This window comes from Rhineura floridana, chromosome 1 (genome assembly GCF_030035675.1).
Source record: "Rhineura floridana isolate rRhiFlo1 chromosome 1, rRhiFlo1.hap2, whole genome shotgun sequence".
NCBI lineage: Eukaryota > Metazoa > Chordata > Lepidosauria > Squamata > Rhineuridae > Rhineura > Rhineura floridana.
This window is the reverse complement of record NC_084480.1, coordinates 254,342,328-254,360,502: the sequence shown is the minus strand read 5'-3', so window position 1 is coordinate 254,360,502 and position 18,175 is coordinate 254,342,328. Positions and strand designations below refer to the sequence as shown.

The 18,175-nt window shown below is 41.7% G+C and overlaps 1 protein-coding gene across 7 annotated transcripts in view; it reads right to left on the bottom strand.

Moving 5' to 3' along the window:
* MAPRE2 (microtubule associated protein RP/EB family member 2) overlaps positions 1 to 18,175 on the bottom strand; it is a 156,835-nt gene that overhangs the window by 33,898 nt on the left and 104,762 nt on the right. For 6 of the 7 annotated variants that reach the window (XM_061598315.1, XM_061598288.1, XM_061598306.1 and 3 more), the window contains one exon: positions 18,011 to 18,138. The exons of the other annotated variant lie outside the window; for it this stretch is intronic. In XM_061598315.1, the coding sequence (XP_061454299.1) occupies positions 18,011 to 18,131 (121 nt within the window). In that variant the 5' untranslated portion in view covers positions 18,132 to 18,138. The remainder of the gene's footprint in view (positions 1 to 18,010; positions 18,139 to 18,175) is intronic. 7 annotated transcript variants of the gene reach the window in all.

Below are 18,175 nucleotides of genomic sequence, written 5' to 3'. Positions count from 1 at the left end.
CCTACCCTTTTGTTGCCTAATGAGTAAGGATTTATGTATAAACATTCAGGTTCTTAGGAAAACTTGGAATGTTTCTCAGTAGTTATGAAGTAGTGCCTGAGTGGGGACACTCACTCAAGATTAAAAATAATTGGAATAGACAGTATTTGGTCATAAGCATAGACTCTCAGGAAAGTGAATAATGTCATGAGAAGAGAAAGGGGAGTCATGACTATAGTAATTATATATAAGGAGAATGAGATATAAATGAATTTGACTGATTTAATTAGGAAATAATGTCATAAATATTGTTAAATCAAACACTATTTTAAGACAGATGAAAAACACTAAGAAATTCTGTATACAGAATTGGCACATGTGTATACTTTAATCATTTGATAAGATAAAAATCATATTAATGTTAATTTATAAAAAGTAAAGGAGAAATATTTAAGAAATTAAAAGGTATTCCTACCGTAGAAACTTCACACCTGGGTGTCTACTGAAGTGGACTTTCAGCTGTGCCAGTTTCCTTAAAATCCAGTCCAATGGTCATCTGAAAAGTCCAGATCTGAACGGGCTTTTGGGATAACATCCAGTTGAAGAGATTACTTCATTTCAGTCTGTCTCTCTCAAGTGAGTGGCAGGGACTTTCCCAGCTGAACAGATCGCTCAGGGGAAGTTCACAAGTGTGCGTTATCTTTGCTACAGCCTGACATTCAACTTGGGAAAAAGAATCTGAAACAATTGAAACAGACTTTTTGCTTTTTGTAAACTAGCAGTTTGATAAATTGTTCCAACACAGGCTGAAAAGACCAACCTTTTTGAAAACTGCCCACAAAGGAACTGTTTCTGTGCTAACACAGACAGATTCCTATTAATAGAACAGGAGGAAGTGCCTGTTTGTGACAATTGTGATAAGATAAGGGGCAATATAATCATAAAATCAGTATGGGTTTTAAGTTTGATAATAAGTGTTAAATAGTGTAGTCCTTTGTAAGGGGAAAATCACTTTGTAGGGGGAAAATCATTGTGTCTGGGCCGATGGATGTGGCAGGTGGCCAACTGCCTGGACCAGAGGACCTAGACTGATGTTACCCATTCAATGGATTATTATGCTCATATTGTTTTGCCAGGAAAAGGGGGTACAGGTAAATTTCATGGCAAAACAGTGTCTGGTCATTTATGTGAGAATTTCACTCTAGGGGAATTCTCTCCTTTGCTTTACTAAGAAATAAGGTAAAATGGAGTACTTAGATTACTCTTTTATAGTTAAAGGGGTACTTTAGGATAATATCAGAAATGATCATGGTATTAAAATTATTTGTATTTTTTATGTTAGTTTTGTTTTGGGTCATGACAAGGATGGTGGACATTCACTTCATGGCCCAGGGTTTCAGGACTTATTACAGTCTGACCCTCCTTTTGCATGTTCATATATTATGGCTATTATACATTTTGTAACTGTTACTGTATATATGAGTTGGAGATTATAGACTACCATGTTTGGGGGTGTGGGGAACACACTAACCTTTGGGACCAAGGACCAGTTATTGAAAAATTAGATACTGGCATTATTTTCTTTTATATCCTCCCTAAGGAAAAGAAAGGGGGGGCCTTTGGCCCAAACCTCGTCGTTGGAGTCTGCTGTTGATAAGACACAAAGAAATTCTTGGACAGACATCACGACTACTTCTTTGGAAAAACTCCTACAGAATGGATTTAGAGGATCAAAACTGGACAGATAAGGAGAGATTTGAGACTTTACTAAGTCCAGAATTAGATACTTGGAGTTCAGGGTGGAAATGGAAGGGAACTTGGATTAGGACCTCCTTTAAGGAATGAGGTTGAATGACAAATGAGAAGAAGGTTACCTGTAATAATAGAAACCAAATTTCTGCCTGTAAGGGAGTGGGGGGGTCTCAACCAATAATATTTGTATACAAGAAACCTGGACACTTAAGACCAAGGGTTCTAGTGCAAATACCCCTTGAGATTGAAACGACACCTAATAGAATATCCCCAGGTAGGGGTTAAATGTATAATGATCCCTGAAGTAATTTGTACAGGAATTGTTTGGATTGGAGTTGTAATAATAATAATACTTTGTCTGTTGAACATTTTCTTATATTTCTGGTTTTGTGAAGAGATTACCAGAGATGAAGAGATGGATTAGTCTGAGCAATGTGAAAGTTAGGATGGGAGTTGTGTTACTTGGGAGAAAATAACATTCGAAATGTTGTTTTCAAATAATAACACTCCCATCAGAAAAAGAGCCAAAAATGCCCAAGAAAAGTCATTCAGTCCACCACAGATTGACCTCCATAGGGTAGAAGTCATAGAAATTCAGGATAAGCAGTTTGAATAGAAATAGTAATAGGGATAAGTGTTAATTTTTGTGTTTATATTGTTTAACCAGAAAGAGGGAAATATATGTCAAAATATAAAATTCATGATAATGGTGAGAAAGTGGCAGGTGGCCAATAATGCCAGTCAGAAGTTCCGGACCCAGAGTAGTTTGGTTAGGACAGTCCTATCCCGTATACTTATATTCAAAATAGAGACAGGATATGGAGAAATAAAATGCCTGGGTAGAATGAGTAAAATATATATTCGAACTGCTATGCTTGTGCAGCAGGCAGGCCAATGGCACAAATAGCTCCCTCCTCTATAGAAGGACCAGACAGTACCACTAAAATAAGTTGCCTGTTGACGAGAATGCTTGGAACAATGAGACCCTGTCAAGAGCTTTCCCACCAGTTCCCAGCCTTAAAACCTAGAGACTAAGGACACCACCAGTCCAGAGTTTCTAGGACTCACTCAATAGGTGGGAACTTTGGATAGTTGTACAGGAGATGGGTCGAGTAGTTCTTCTCACCCTCAGGAAACAAGGGCAGACTTATGATGGTATCTGTGGAGGTGGAACATTACAGCTATCCTTCCTGAAAACTGGAAAGGGACATGTGCTATAGCACAATTGGAAAAAAAACATTTACCCTGGCATTTGAAGAAACTAAGATGTTTAGTAGAAGAAATAAAAGAGAGGCAATAGATTCCTCAATTGATAAAGGTATTTATATAGACTCAATCAGGTATAGATGACCAACTTACTGGGTGGTTGGAGTCCAAGTTTGGAAAATGGAAGGGATGGATTTTATATATTTACCTCATTGATAATAGTAGCAGGGGTATTGATTGTTGTAGGATGTTGCATCATACCATGTGTACGAGGGTTAGTTAGCACAGAAACTAATAGAGACAGCTGTAACTAAACAGATGCCTTTGGAACCTCCTCCTTATAATGAAAATATGTTACTTTTAGCAGAACCAGAAGGAGATTCTCAATCCCAGGAAGCTCGATGTGAGACCATGTTAGAAGAATTCAACAGAAGCATGAGAACTTAATGAAAAAGACAACAGAAAAATTATAAAATAAAAAGAGGAGGGATTGAGAGAAATGTATATAAAATGTTGCTTTTTCAGAATATTCTAAGCATAAATAAAATATGTGATTTTATTGTTAAGAATAAATGGTTAATAGGTTAATAGACTGTTTGCAGTAGATAATTCTATAGAAGCTGGAGTTAACGTAGATAGAGAAAAGGGGCTTTTTCTTAGAACAGGACATCTGTCTGAAGTTCAAACAAAGCAGCCAGAACAGACAGTTTGTGGTCAAGTTCCACTTCAAAATAGAAAGGGGATTTACACTTGACTAATTCAGCTGATGTTTTTAGCCCTTCATTGCTTTGCTTGATGTAAAGGGAGTTTTTATGCTTAGTTAATGAGGAGGGGAGGGGAGCAATATACCATATATGGGAAATAATAAATAAGGGTATAAGGTAGCCTAAAACTGAGGAGTGGGAGATGTAAACAGGGGAGGAGTTTCATGTGACAGGGACAGGCGGATCTGATAGGCTGTGAACCCTGGAAGTACCTGACCAATGAGGAAAACAGGGGAGGGCATGAAGCATCGGGCTAGGGGATAAAAGATTTGTACCAATGTCATTTGGGTGTGTCTGCCTTCTGGTAGGACACCCGTCCTTGCAAGTACGAAATAAAAGCTTTTAAAATTGATTCACACTTGTCTCTGTCGTGGGTCTTCCACAGGAGACCATTTTTGGGGTCTCATAGGGGGTTTTTCCCTTAAGGAAAACCACGTTTCCTACACTCAGTGTTCCTTTCCCTCCTCAGTCTTCCTTTCCCTTGTGAGTCTTTCAGTTTGCTTCTGTGGGTGTTTTTGAGTCATTTCCCCTCCTGTCAGCATTCTTTTAATTTTTCTCCTGGTGTCCTCCCTCCTCCAATTTCCCACCCTTTTTCCTTCCTGGCAGCTTTTTTCTAGGGTCCATTTTTCTCCTTAGCTTTGGTCAAATCCTTTCATTGGCTGCTTTCATACATGGTGCTAATAGCGCTAGTTTAATGGATTAAAAAGATAGTGCTTCGTTCCGGATTTCAAAAATCCTTTTCACGTTGCAGTACCTGTTATACCGGCATTTTGCACAACAGTCTTTCACACACAGAGCAGAGTTTTTCTCCCCCCCCTTCATTCGGCCTCACGCAACACCACAGGTCTTCACCTTCCTTTGGTTTGAGGCCTGTTCTTTTGGTGCGTGGGGGGGGGGGTTTGAAAGAGGCGCAATCACAATCAGCTGAGAGGCGCGGCAGCGCAGCAGCAGAGGCTCTAGTTGAGCACAAGCAGCAGCAGCACAACAGGCTGAGCAAAGGCTGCATGCTGAGAGGGCTGTTGGTAAGGGCGGGAATGCACTGCATGCTGGGATGGCTGTCACGTGAGCAGTGGCAGTTAGTGCAAAACTCCCGCAATCTTCCGGGTTCCCAGCCTGCTATCGGAATTTTTCTGGTATCATTTATTGCAGAAATTAGCGCTAAATTTCCACTACATTCCACCAGAATTCTGGAGCTATGTCATGTGAAAGCTCAAATTTAATGCGCAAATTAACAGGAAATAAATCGTCAGAATAACGGAATAAAGTACAGTGTGAAAGCACCCATTATCGTATGTGGAGTTTGTTAACTCATTCTTCCCTCAGCATTAACCCTTCCTGCTTTTCCCCTTCCCATTCTGTCCCTCAGTCGCAGCAGCAGTGATTTTGCCTCTTGCCTTTTCCAAGCGTTTTTCTCTTTTTTCTTCAGCAGCCCTATATCTGTTTCTTCTTTCTGTTCCTGGTTACTGTTTTTATTAGTTTTGGTTGCTTCTTCTGCCCCTGCCCTGAACTTCATCTATTTTATTAAAAAATAATAATTCTAAGTGCCTTTCAGTGCAGTTTTCATTATGACAAGGAAGCCCTGTAACAGAGGTACATTTCTACCCCAGTAGTATCTCAAGTCTACCATCCAATGTACTTTTGTCTGAATTTCAGTACAGTAGGGCCCCTTGTTGGTGTTCCGCTAATATGGCGGCACCAGTGGAGAGATCTGCTGTAGCACTGGGAGCTCCAGCAACTGTGCTCCAGCTGACAGTGATCAGTTGGAGCATGCGAGCTCCCCGTGCTACAGCTGATCAGCTGTAGTGTGTGATTAGCTGTAGCACGGGGAGCTCCCGAGCTAGCAGCGGCTGGAGCTCCCCGCACTACAGCTGATCACGTGATTAGCTGGAGAGCGGGGAGCTCCAGCGCTACAGCTGAGTAGGGCCCCGCTTTTCGGCAGGGGCCTGGAACAGAACCTGCCGTATGAGTGGGGCCCTACTGTAACGTCCCTACTGTAAAGTACAGTACAAAGTTAAAAGATTGCATGGGAAGAGATCTAAAATTGTGCCAAAACTCAGCTTCAGAATGTGTTTTCAGTATCAGGACTTTCTAGATGCATATCAAGTAGGAATAAGCACATCAAGAATTAGACAATAAACCAGTGTAATTACAACTGCATTATTCTGTACCTTGAATTCCATTTTGCCATTTGCAGGGATAGCAACTGTTCTGCCACTCTGCTTTTTCTGCCAGCCCAATATATGTCCTTTGTAGTGATGTATCCTGGCACTCTGTGGCCCATACTCATCTAGAAGCAGTGAATGGGTGATGCTTGCATATCTCTCTCTCGATTTTGAAAACAAGGGTGTGATTTTCTTACATGGACAAGTTCTGTGTTAAAAAGAGGCACTTGTTTTATCTTTATTCTTTTCATTTTCCCATTCATTACTTTTAAAGGAGCCACCCTGGATGAAACAAATATCTAGAGTAAAAGCATGCAAACAAAAGGCTGCTTACAGTATAAGTATTCTTCTTGTGTCTTGGGTATGTGTTTGTGTCTGCTAAGTAGTCAGAATGCAGAGCAAGGCTCCCTGTGCATCTGACAAGCCACTTAACAGTTATGTGCCAGATGATCTCAGTTCTGTGGTGTCTAAATTTAGTCTGCAGTTCTACTAACATTGCTTGGTGAAAATGAAAGCTGGAACCTTTTCCATGCATACAAAGGACTAAAATTCTTAGTTCTGGGTGTGGGCATGTTGTCTTTGGGAAATGAATTCTTGGGTCTCCAGGACACAGGACGGGGTTCTGTATATATTTGTTCACTTGCAAGAAAACCTCAAATGAGCAGAGTATTCCATCACTGTTGAGCTGCTCAATCAAAAGCACAGAATAGAATACAAGACTTTAAGATCCAAAATAACTTTTTATTAGCTATGGATGAATCTCAATTTCTGTTTCTCATTTTTCCAATCTCACATTCTCCCCATTTCTACATCAATGTGATTTTTTAAAAATAATTTACATACATTTTCCTGTGTATTTCACCTAATATATGTATTTTTGGAAGGTTTTTTCCTTCAATATATTGCAATTTTGTACATTATTTTCACTAGTTTAAGCATTTTCCCGGATACATATTTTGTACACTTTTTAAAAAAATACATGGAAAACTGTACTGCAAAATTAGGAGAAGTGCAAATTTTGAAGGATGACTGCATTTTAGTTTGTGTTTTGGTTTCAGAAGTGTGAATTAGGTAGGTTTGCATTCAAATGTGAACTCATTTCTCCCACAGTCCTACTTTTTATTTATCTGTTGACTGGCCATTGGTATTTGCTTAGCCTCTCTCTGTTGCAAGTACAAATATACTCAACTGGAAGCTGTAGTTTGGGGTACTTTTGCAGTAGGCTACTGTGCCACACAATGCCCTCATTCAATCATCCCATGGTTTCTGAAGCTGTGGACAAGCACAGCAGATGCATACTCCTCCATCCCCTCCCCTCATTATGTGGTGACTTTTGTGGGGAAATCCTGGCTTACATTAAGCCAGGGTCTCCCACTATGTCCAAACTGAAAAACTCTGTCTTAACCATAAACAAACAAGAAAATGAAATCAGGGGGTTGCATTCTCAGGGTTCTGCTCATGCACTGGGATTTTTGTTTCCTCTCCTCCTCTTGTGCATCCCCAAAATTTGCTCCAGAGAATGCCCCAGCTGTATAGACCTGATTTTGAGAGCATATGGGGGGGCTGGAGGGAACAGGAGAAAAAGAGGAAGCTCCATTGTGTGCATGGAAGTTAGTTCTGCCAGCAGAACTATGGTATTGGATACGGTCTACTGTGAGAAAGAAGTGTACTGCCATGGCATTCCTTCAGGGCTCCATAACTCATGGCTTATGAAGACTTGAATAGTAGTCTGAAAGCAGCCACAGCATAGTGACTGAGGTTTGTTAAAAAGTCCCACATGTGGTATGCTGCTTGGGAGTACTGAAGAAATGCTGCTCAGCATTCTAAGAGGCTAAGACCACAGAGTGACACAAGATGCATTACTGTGAATAGCAAAGATTGAGCTAGTCCATGGGTTGCTAATACATTGCCCATGGGTGCACATGAATCCACAGGGGTGTTCCTTGGAGCCTGCAGAGTCCCATCTCTCCAGTGAAATCAGGCTTGAAAGCAGCCTTCTAGCACAGCCATTGGAAGACTGCTTTCAAGTCTAACTGCAGCATGTGGGGGCAATTTCAAGGTGGGCTCACAGGTAAGTAGGAGAGTTGAAAATGAAATCATAACTGCTGGGGGAGGAGTGAGTGTGCATGTGAAAACATTTTTATTTCCTAGTTGCTGATTTGTGGAGTGGGGGGGGAGAGAATGAGCAGGCATATGACTGCTACAGGTACAGGGTGCCCATGACAGCTTTTTGGGTCTGCCAATGTACCCATGGGCCTCAAAAGTTCAGCAACCCTGGACAAGTCAAAGATGGTAGACAGTGGGAAAGCTGCCACTGCTACAAATGGTAAGAAAACACACATACAAAAAAATCAGCACACAACCCTCAGATTGCAGAATACAAAAAAATAGTTATATTACTTGCTTTTTCTTACTTCTTTATATATATTTGAAATTAGACTGATGCAGTGATGGAAGCGAGAAATCCAACTGACCCCTTTTTTCTTCAGCACAGGCTATTATGTTTTGCCACTACAGTATTCTGCACTCAATTAACTTCAGGGCATTCAAGATTAGATTGCAGCAATAGTGAATTCCCTCAGTTAAATGTTTTGGGGACTCTAGTCACTTAACACTATCCTTTCTATTTGTGATCAATGTTCAGACAAATGAACCCATTCTTCCTTTTCATTGCAACATTACTTTCTACTGTCTTTTAATTTTAAATTGCTCTATGCAGCCAAAAGTCTGAATTCACTATACATGAGGTTGTGTGCAACTCTTCTTTGTTCTAGAGCTCCCATTCCACCCCAGCAGAGTTACCAACAAAATTCTGCTACCTGTAGGTGGACTGGAGGTGGAACTGGGCGGATTAGGATGCATAGCCCACAGAAAACATTCTGTTCATGTAAGCCAAAGATGGGGAACCTTTACAGCTCCATGGGCCAGATCCTTATCAGGATCGGTCTAATATTGAAGGGGAAGGAATTCCAAAGGGTAGACGCCACTACACTAAAGGCCCGCTTCCTATGTTGTGTGGAATAGCAGGAGGCCCTTACCTGCAGAGAGCAATGATCAACTGGGTATATAAGGGATAAGACGGTCTTTCAGGTGTCCTGGTCCCAAGCTGTACAGGGCCTTGTACACCAAAACTAGAACCTTGAACTTAGCCTGGTAGCTAATGGGCAGCCAGTGCAATTCTTTCAGCAGCAGGGTGACATGTTGGCAATATCCTGCCCCAATGAGCAGCCACGCCACCACATTTTGCACTAGATGCAGCTTCCGGACCAGCCTCAAGTGAAGCCCCACATCAAGCACATTACAGTAATCTAACCTGGAGGTTACCAGTGCATGGACAACAGTGGTCAGGCTATCCCGGTCCAGAAACAGCCGCAGCTGTCTTACCAGCTGAAGGTGGTAAAAGGCACTACTAGCCACTGAGGTCACCTGGGCCTCTAGCGACAAAGATGGATCCAGGAGCACCCCCAGACTATGGACCTGCTCCGTACAACCACATTCAAAGTAGACAATTGACCAATGAAGAATTACATTTTTATATGTCTGTTGGTGGTGTTCTTACTTGGCATCTTTTCTGTGTTACTACTGTTTCTACAAGATCCTCCATGGCGCAGAGTGGTAAGCGGCGGTAACGCAGCCGGAGCTCTGCTCACGGCCAGAGATCGATTCCAACGGAAGGAGGAAATCAAATCTCCGGTAAAAGGGGTCGAGGTCCACTCAGCCTTCCATCCATCCGTGGTCGGTAAAATGAGTACCCGGCATATGCTGGGGGTTAAAGAAAGGCCGGGGAAGGAACTGGCAATCCCACCCCATATATACGGTCTGCCTAGTAAACGTTGCAAGACGTCATCCTAAGAGTCGGAAACGACTTGCACTACAAGTTCGGGGACACCTTTACCTTTACTGTTTCTACAAAAATCTAACCTAGAAAATTATATTTCGCTCATTATCTTAAAAATCTGTGTCAAATTTATTTTTATTAATTTCAAAGCCTTTTCACTGGTCAATGTCATATGACAGTGAAGACAGCCTTTTGTGTTTCAAACTGGAGATTATGCTCCGTTTCTATTTTGGGTGCATTAATAGTTGAATCTGAAACTGCAGTTTGATGTAAAATCAGACTGATTACAATATGTGGCTACTTAAGCAATGCATCTAACTGTTGGAAAAAACAAACTTGGCCTGCCCAAGATGCGTGTTTTCAGTCTGCTATTCTTAAACCACTCCACTTAAGGAAAGGTGGGCATGGTCAATTAAAAACATAGAGCACACCTGGAAGTTTTCTAAAATATATTTCACCTCCCAGTGTTTTATCTTGTGTAAACTGAGACACTCCTCATGTCCATTGAAGAGTATATTGCAGAATAGTCAGTGCTATTATTCCACAATTGTTTTTGGAAATTTTTTTAGTGTTGCAAAGTGCTGTACTTCACATATTCACAGTAACAGAAGCAAAAGAAAATGATTTACTATAGATAACTTCACTAAAATTGCAAAGTAAATCAAACACATTTAAAGTGACTATCTGAACTATATCAACTGTCTTAATATTGTTACTTCCTGCCTGTTAAAACAAGATCAGCACACCATGTCTTGTTTCTGTTATTTGGGCTGATTGCAGGTGTTGCCACCACTCACCATATGCTTAGAGGCATGTGTTACCAAAATCTTCCAAGCTACACAGGAAGTGGATTGGACTGTGAAAGACCAACCCAAATGGTGTTTGCATTTTGACAAATGTGTAGGGCAGTCCAATATCTCAGAGGGGAGGTCAGGTCTCCTGCTCCCTGGTGCATTCACTATAGATGCCCAATTTCCCTGCTTTTTAAAGTGGAATGTGAAAATCCATGTTGGGGTCCCTGCACTCATCCAGGGTTTGGTTTCCTTTGGGAAGAAGGTCAGTGGAGACTGTGGTGTCTTTATGAAATATGGTTTATTTACACACATTCCAACCTTAGTTTAGGATGGAGGGGTTCAAGGCATCAGCAGTCCAATATCCAGTTTTCCCATCAGTGTTACAGGAGGCACCCCAAATGCCATGGTGCAGAGAGCCAGCCTCTCTGCCTGCCTGCAGTCCCCAGCAATTCTTCCTCATGACTGAAAACACAAGCCTCTCCTAGCAGCGCGGGGGGGGGGAGAGGGAAGGCTCTCCTGAAAAGTTTCAATGACAAAAGGGTCTTCCTGGCCCATTCACCAGTTGCTGGGCAACTGATAGACCCATTCTCCTACCTGGCCACTGTATTAGCTTAACAAAAGAGACTCATCTGAGCAGCAGAGTGAGTTCCTCATTCCAAGGCACAGGATTCCAAATCAGAGGCTGGAAAGGGGACCCACAGGGATCATCAATTTCAACCCCAAACTCACAACAGTATAAAGCCACTGGCGTGGCTGTATAATTTACTTGGTAGCACTCCTCCTGTCCTTCTCCCAATAAAGATCACCCATCAGGGAGACCAAGGCTAAGTCATACAACCTGGCCTGAAATCAGATTGGAATGGGTCAAGACAATCTGTTTCATCTAAGAGTACTTGCAAGTGCTATGCCACAATCCTTTCGATCACTTTCCCTAAAAAGGGGGTATTTGTGACTGGGCGGTAGTTGTCACAAACCAATGGGTTCAAGGTGGCCTTTTTCAGGGGTAGTTGGATTCACCTCCTCTTTCAGGGTGACTGGGACCACTCCCTCCCTCAAAGACGCATTGACCACACCCTGGATCCACTTGGTCATATCCCCTCGTTGAGCTTTAATAAGCTTAGAAAAACAAGGGTTGAGCGGACACGTTGCTGGTTGCATTATCACAAGCACCTTAACCATGTCATTAGGCTACATCAACTGAAACTGATCCCAAGAAGTTGCAGCAGACGTTGCACTGGACACCTCACTGAAGACTACAGTATATGTGGATGGGGCATCAAGATTGCTACAGAGGCAAGCAACTTCACCCTCAAAGTAACTTGCAAACAATTCACATTGGGCCTCCAAAGGGTCTAAAACTCCATTTCCTGGAGTTGATGTCAACAGACCCCTGACAATACGAAAAAGCTCCACTGGACCACTACCTGAGGATGCAATGGAGACAGAGAAGTGGGCTGCCTTTGCTGCCCTCACCACCACACAGCAGACACAGTTATGATGTTTTACTTGTGCCCGATCAGCCTCAAGCACGTCTTTCTCCACTTATGCTCTAGCCGTCATCCAGCCTGTTTCATTGCCCTTAGTTCACTGGTGTACCAAAGTGCAAACCAGGCTCCACAAGGCCGGAGAGGATACTCAGGGGCAACCATGTTAAGAGCCCGATGCATCTTGTTGTTCCACAGTGTAACAAGGGCTTCAACAGGGGCACCTGCTCTATATAGTGGGAACTCTCCCAGGGCATTCAGGAATCCAGTGGATTCCATTAGTCTCCGGGGACAGACAATCTTAATCTGTCCACCACCCCCTCCAGGGGAGAACTGGAACCTTGTCTAAACTTCACCAGGGAGTTGTCCAACCATGTCAATGGGGTGACATCCTCTTCCCCATCTCCAGACCACACCTTCCTCCATCTGGAGCAAATGTAAAGTCAAGGGTGTGCCCTGCCCTATGTGTTGGACCAGTGACAACTTGAGATAGCTCCATAGTCATCATGGAGCCCGTGAAATCTCAAGCCGGAACACTAGAGGCCGCCTCAGCATGGACATTGAAATCACTCAGGAATGTTGTTCTGGGCTCCTCCAATACCACAGCCAAGACGGCCTCCGCCAGCTTGGTCAGAGAAGCTTCTGGGCAGCAGGGTGGAGGTACACCAGCAGCAATCCTAATTTACTGTCTCCTTGGACCGACTTCAGGTGCAGGGCCTCACCAGAGAGCTCCAAGACAGAGTGGTTTCCTGGTGACAGAGATGGATATTCTATGGACTACAGCAACCCCCTCTCCCCGTCCCTGCAGCCTATGCTGGTGTTGCACCAAGTATCCTGGTGGGCAATGCAAGGTCAGATCAACTCCTCCCAGTTCACCCACCCAGGTCTTGGTAATAAACAACAAATTGGCACCCTTACCCATGATCAAATCATGGATGAGTGTGGTCTCATTGTGTACTGATCTAGCATTAAACAGCAACACACATGGGCCAGTGGGCACAACAGATGAGCAACTAGGAATCCATCCATGGGAGGAGTGGGAGTGAGGAACAAGGTGTAGATAGCCTTGCTCTCATCTTCTGTGGCAGCTCATCACCTCCCCATGCCTATACCTCTCTCTACCATGATCACTGAAATTGGGGTGGCATCACCCATGTCCCTCCTTACCAAGACTCATCCTAAGAACATGATATGGACACAACAAGAGCCCACCAACAAAACCTACCTGAACCAGTTATCCCAGTATGCCTCTGAGAGAATTGGGAACAACCAGACCCACCCAATATCTTCACAGAGGGCACATCTACTCCCCTCCATGTCACACCCACATCACTGGGATGCCATGTAACTGACAGATGGGAAACCGCACCCACCTATCAAAGGTAGTTTGGGAGGGGTAGGATGAGACAAAAGAGATATGGATCCGGTCTGCCTACTGGATCCAATTTCCCACCCCTTGTCTAAAGGAACCAGACATATTATACAACTCTATAAATTAAATCTATGGGTTGAGAACAGACAAGACAATTGAGTATTTTGGTGTCAGTTAAAAGAAGGGGGAAGAAACTGGATGAAGGGGGAGAGAGGCAGGGACCAGTACAAGTCCCTAACAGCTTAAATACGCAGGAGGCCGGGAGAGAAGATTAGGATTGGGGGAATGTGCACTGAAGTTTAGAAAACTTCACCTCTGCATTATACAGGGACATTTCAGATGCTTAGGGGTTTGGAATGGCAACCACTGAGCCAACTATATTTTTTCTATATATGTTTTTAATCTGGTTTTAGATTGTGGATTTCTATATATATCTGTTTTTGTATTGCTTATGTGATTTTCTTGTATTTATTCATATTTGTTGTACACCGCCCAGAGAGCTATGCTAGTGGGGCGGTATAAAAATCCAATAAAATAAATAAATAAATAAATAAACTACCACTAACAACTGTCTTAACATACTTCCCTTCCCTTTTTTCCTCCCAGTGGAGTAGGATCAGTGTGGACTTGATGGCCTTATAGGCTCCTGCCAACTCTATTTTATGATTCCAAGTAGAATTTGCAGAGACTTTTATTTCAGTCACTGTGCAACAATTTACAAAATATTGTATGGTTATTTCCAAACTTGGCAAGGATGGGCATACGTAGTAACACCAATCACAACCAATACAGCATGGGATCATGGCAACACAGCAGTACTCAACGGCTTGCTGCCTTTCTCTCTTTCAGTAATGTGACCCACCTTTCGAAAGAAAACCAACCACGTTCAAATTTGCACACTTTATACAATTCTAACATTACATTGCCAGCATTCAGCCTATAGATTGAAAACGTGTGTGTGCTTTTTAAAAAGAAGCCACCTAACACTAATATCAGGACAAAACAAATTGGCTAAGAGGCTTGCAATCAATAACAGATTTAGAAGGGACATCGCTCAGTGGAAGAGCATCTCCTTTGCATGCAGAAGATCCCTGGTTTATTTCTTAGCATCTCCAGGTAGGGCTGGGAAAAACTCATGTCTGAAATTCTGGAATTACATTATCTGTCAGAGCAGACAATGCTGAGTTAGATGGACCAATGGTCCAACTATGCATAAAGCAGTTACCTGTGTTTTTAATGCGTAGTCTTCAAATTAGCATTTTCCAGCCTGCCATCTCAAGACTTCTATTTTTGTGTCCTTAGGTTAATGGTTCTCAAGTTGTATACTAGAGCACACCAGAGTGCAATGAAAAAATGTTACATAACTGAAGGACCACTGTGAGTTCATGCGTGACAGGGTGCAAGTAGCCCCTAGGGCATCTGTTCACACAGCAGGCTACCTCATCCATCTCTGCATAACCTATTGCTCTGACCTCACCTCTTTCCAGTGAGAGTCTACTGGACCAGGTAACTGTATGCCACATCTCATATCATATCAGGGTATCAGGTGTGACTGAATCATTCCAGATGCAGCAGTGCTCAAAGGCAGGCTGAGCTTACATGCTCTAAAAACCATCATTTTGGGTTGTGTGAACTGTGTCTCCACAATTAGAGGTCTATGAAATATTGCCGTAAAATATTGTCTTGTGTTGTAGTCACATGTACTCTTCAGCAAGCATTGTAAAGTCTTCAGACACAATAGCACAACATCACAACTTCTCCATGAAGAAGTTGTATAAGAAACAGGGTAATAAAGTAACAACTTCAAAATTGAACAAGGTAGGGTTCTCTCCACATTTACACCCACAATACTTAAAAGTAAGAACAGTGGATAGGAACAGTTATAGATGTGCAGATCAGAAATAAAAACAAAATGAAATCAATGACACCTGTGAAGAGAACTTATTAAAATCCCAAGAAAATGGAGGCAAGGCTACACTTCCCTCGTGGCATGCCCCAAAATTCTTATATTAGAAAGAGAGATTGAGGGAGAAGAAGCCACAAAAGCATCATGTTTATCAAATGTGGTCAAGACAAGCCTAGTCACAGTATCACTATTTAAAGCCTTTTTGCCCTAGGAAGCTTACTACAGTGACAAGTCTCCACCAATACATGCCATTATCCTGTGACCAAAAGATGTAGACCCATGTTGGATTGAAACAGGAGTTCTGACTGCAACTTTACTGTACAAGATCAAAGCTAAATAATATATACAAGACTGAAGCAACTCTGCCAAACATTCCTGCCAACTAGTCTTTGATCCAGCAGCAAATCAAAGTCTCAAGGTGCAAAGTAATTCACATCAAAAACAGAGCTATAGGCAGGTTCAGTTAAACAGTCCCTTGTCTCAAGCAGTTACAGTGCCTTACAGAATTTACCCTTATTCTCCTCACCCAAAGCTGTAGAATCATCTCCATTTTACTATCAAAGCTAACAGAGGGCAGTGTTCATCAATATATGACATTGCATCTCCATTTGCAATTCTCAGTACTTCTGACTAAGTTAATTAATCCACAATATTCCTGCAGGTAGGCATACTGAAGTTTATAACACAGCGGCTGCTAGGCCAGGGATGGAGAACCTGTAGCCCTCCAGATGCTGTTAGGCTACAAGTGCCACCAGCACCAGCCAATGTGGCCATGGTTTGCACAGTCTTTGTTCTGGTTTGTCAATTTGGACATCATACCAAATCATAGTGAAGTTTCACAAACAATGATTTAATGTCTAAATTAAGCCAAACTCCCTTATGTTTGATGAATGTTGTAAATCAACTGCTATTAACAATAGGTGAAAGTTCTCTAGCACCTCATGCGCTCCTATGCAACATGCCAAGCTACCAGCAGCTTCAGGAAAATTGAATTCCCCAGAGGCTACATGCAACCTGGTACATTGAATAGCAGTGCACCAGTTTTCTCCAAGAATGAACCTGGCATGTGTCCTTGGGAAGAGAGGTCCAGATAAGGAGACAACCACTGAAAATCCTCTTTCTCATATCTGACTGGGTCATTTCAGACAGGTGAACCTGTGACAACATACTGACATATGCAACATTAACTGCATACTGACATATGCACATTTCTCAGGAAGATGCTAGAGGCACCTATTTCTTCAGTTTGTGCTCCTGCAGCATCTTTTGTCTCTCTTCATCACTGAACCAACATACTGGGGCAGAAACAGGAAAAGAATGGCGAAAATGAATTTTTATTTAAAAGAAGCATATATGCAATATTTAGCAAATGCACTGGGAAACAAACAGCAGCAGAATCTACAATCAATGTATATCTAAAAAATAAACTGAACTCACAAGTAAGTATTTCCAGAAACTGAAGTTTTACATAATGTAACAATTCACAGTATTAGACCATTCTTTTTTTAAAGCAACCACTACAAAAACAATTCAAAAACACCTGCTAAAGGACATCTGACTACATTTGTGTTATCTAATGGCTCTCTATCAGCCCAGTTTATTTATAACGACTTCTCTTATTACTATAATATAATAGGGCAACTCATAGCAAATGTCATATGCAAAGAAAAAAAAGTAAGAGATCCATCCAGTACACATTAAGAAGACCTTGAAGCAGTACAATAATGATCACTTACAAAACATTATGTCCCACCTCATTTCACATCATTGCTTCTGTGAGCTTTCTGTCCAATAAAATGGCTGCCAGGGAACTTGAATGTCTCAATAATTTTTATTAATTTAAGTTCACATCATACAGTTGACTTTGCACTATTACAACTCCTTGCACTCCCACTTATTTCTATGTTCCCAAGTAATTTAGGCAACTGTGGTGCAAAAAGACTTTTTTCATGATGTAGATTTAAATTTTGCTCTTGGATTATGTTAGGCTTCTGAAGATGAACATCTTAAGACTCCCTTTAGACATTTTCTTATCAACATGGTTTCAGTAGCCAGCATGACTACTCCCAAGTCTGTCAGAGAATGTCTAAAGATTTCTGTCGATGTGGGTTGTTGTGATGTGGTTAACCATGCAAGTAACATATCTCCCAAAGGGCTAGGTGGTACTCAAGTAGTTTCTAACAATATTGTCAAAGCAACCATCACACATCATAAAAGTGAGAGAATTCATAACAGGGGTCTTACACACAAGCATTTCTACAACAGGCTTGGAAATACCAAAACTAATTTGTTCACCTAGATTATAGTCCCACATGACAGATCAACATTTTAAATAAAAGGACTATGTAAATTTGCAATTTACATAATATTTATTATTCAATTCATTTATAGACTGCTCATCATCCAGCTAGGATCACAGGATTGTTCACAGCACAATAACAATCAAAATACTATACATAAAACCTTTAACCGGTAAACATTAGATAAAACCAGTCATTTATAATTCCTCATCTCAATACAACTCTATAATTTACCAAAATCTATTCTATAGATTTTGACACTTGGGAAGCTAAAGACTAATTTTTAAATAGTGTGTGCCCTTTAAAAAGAATAATATCCTGTACAAACCACCATGTCACAGGCTAAAATACAAATATATATGTCTGATACAGAGAAAGCTTTTGGAGCAAGTTCTGATAAATTGCTGCAGTTTTATAGATAAAATACAGATCTTTTGAAAAGTTGCATCTTACCTGAACATAGTTGTTCAACTTTTGTGTAGTTTAAAGCTACTATGTCATTCACCCATGCAATGATGTCATGTCTGCTCATAGTCTCTTGGGTTATAGAGGTAGAATACACGTTGACCGCCATTCCCCAACTGCAAAATGAAACAGGTAGATAGATACAAGACTGGC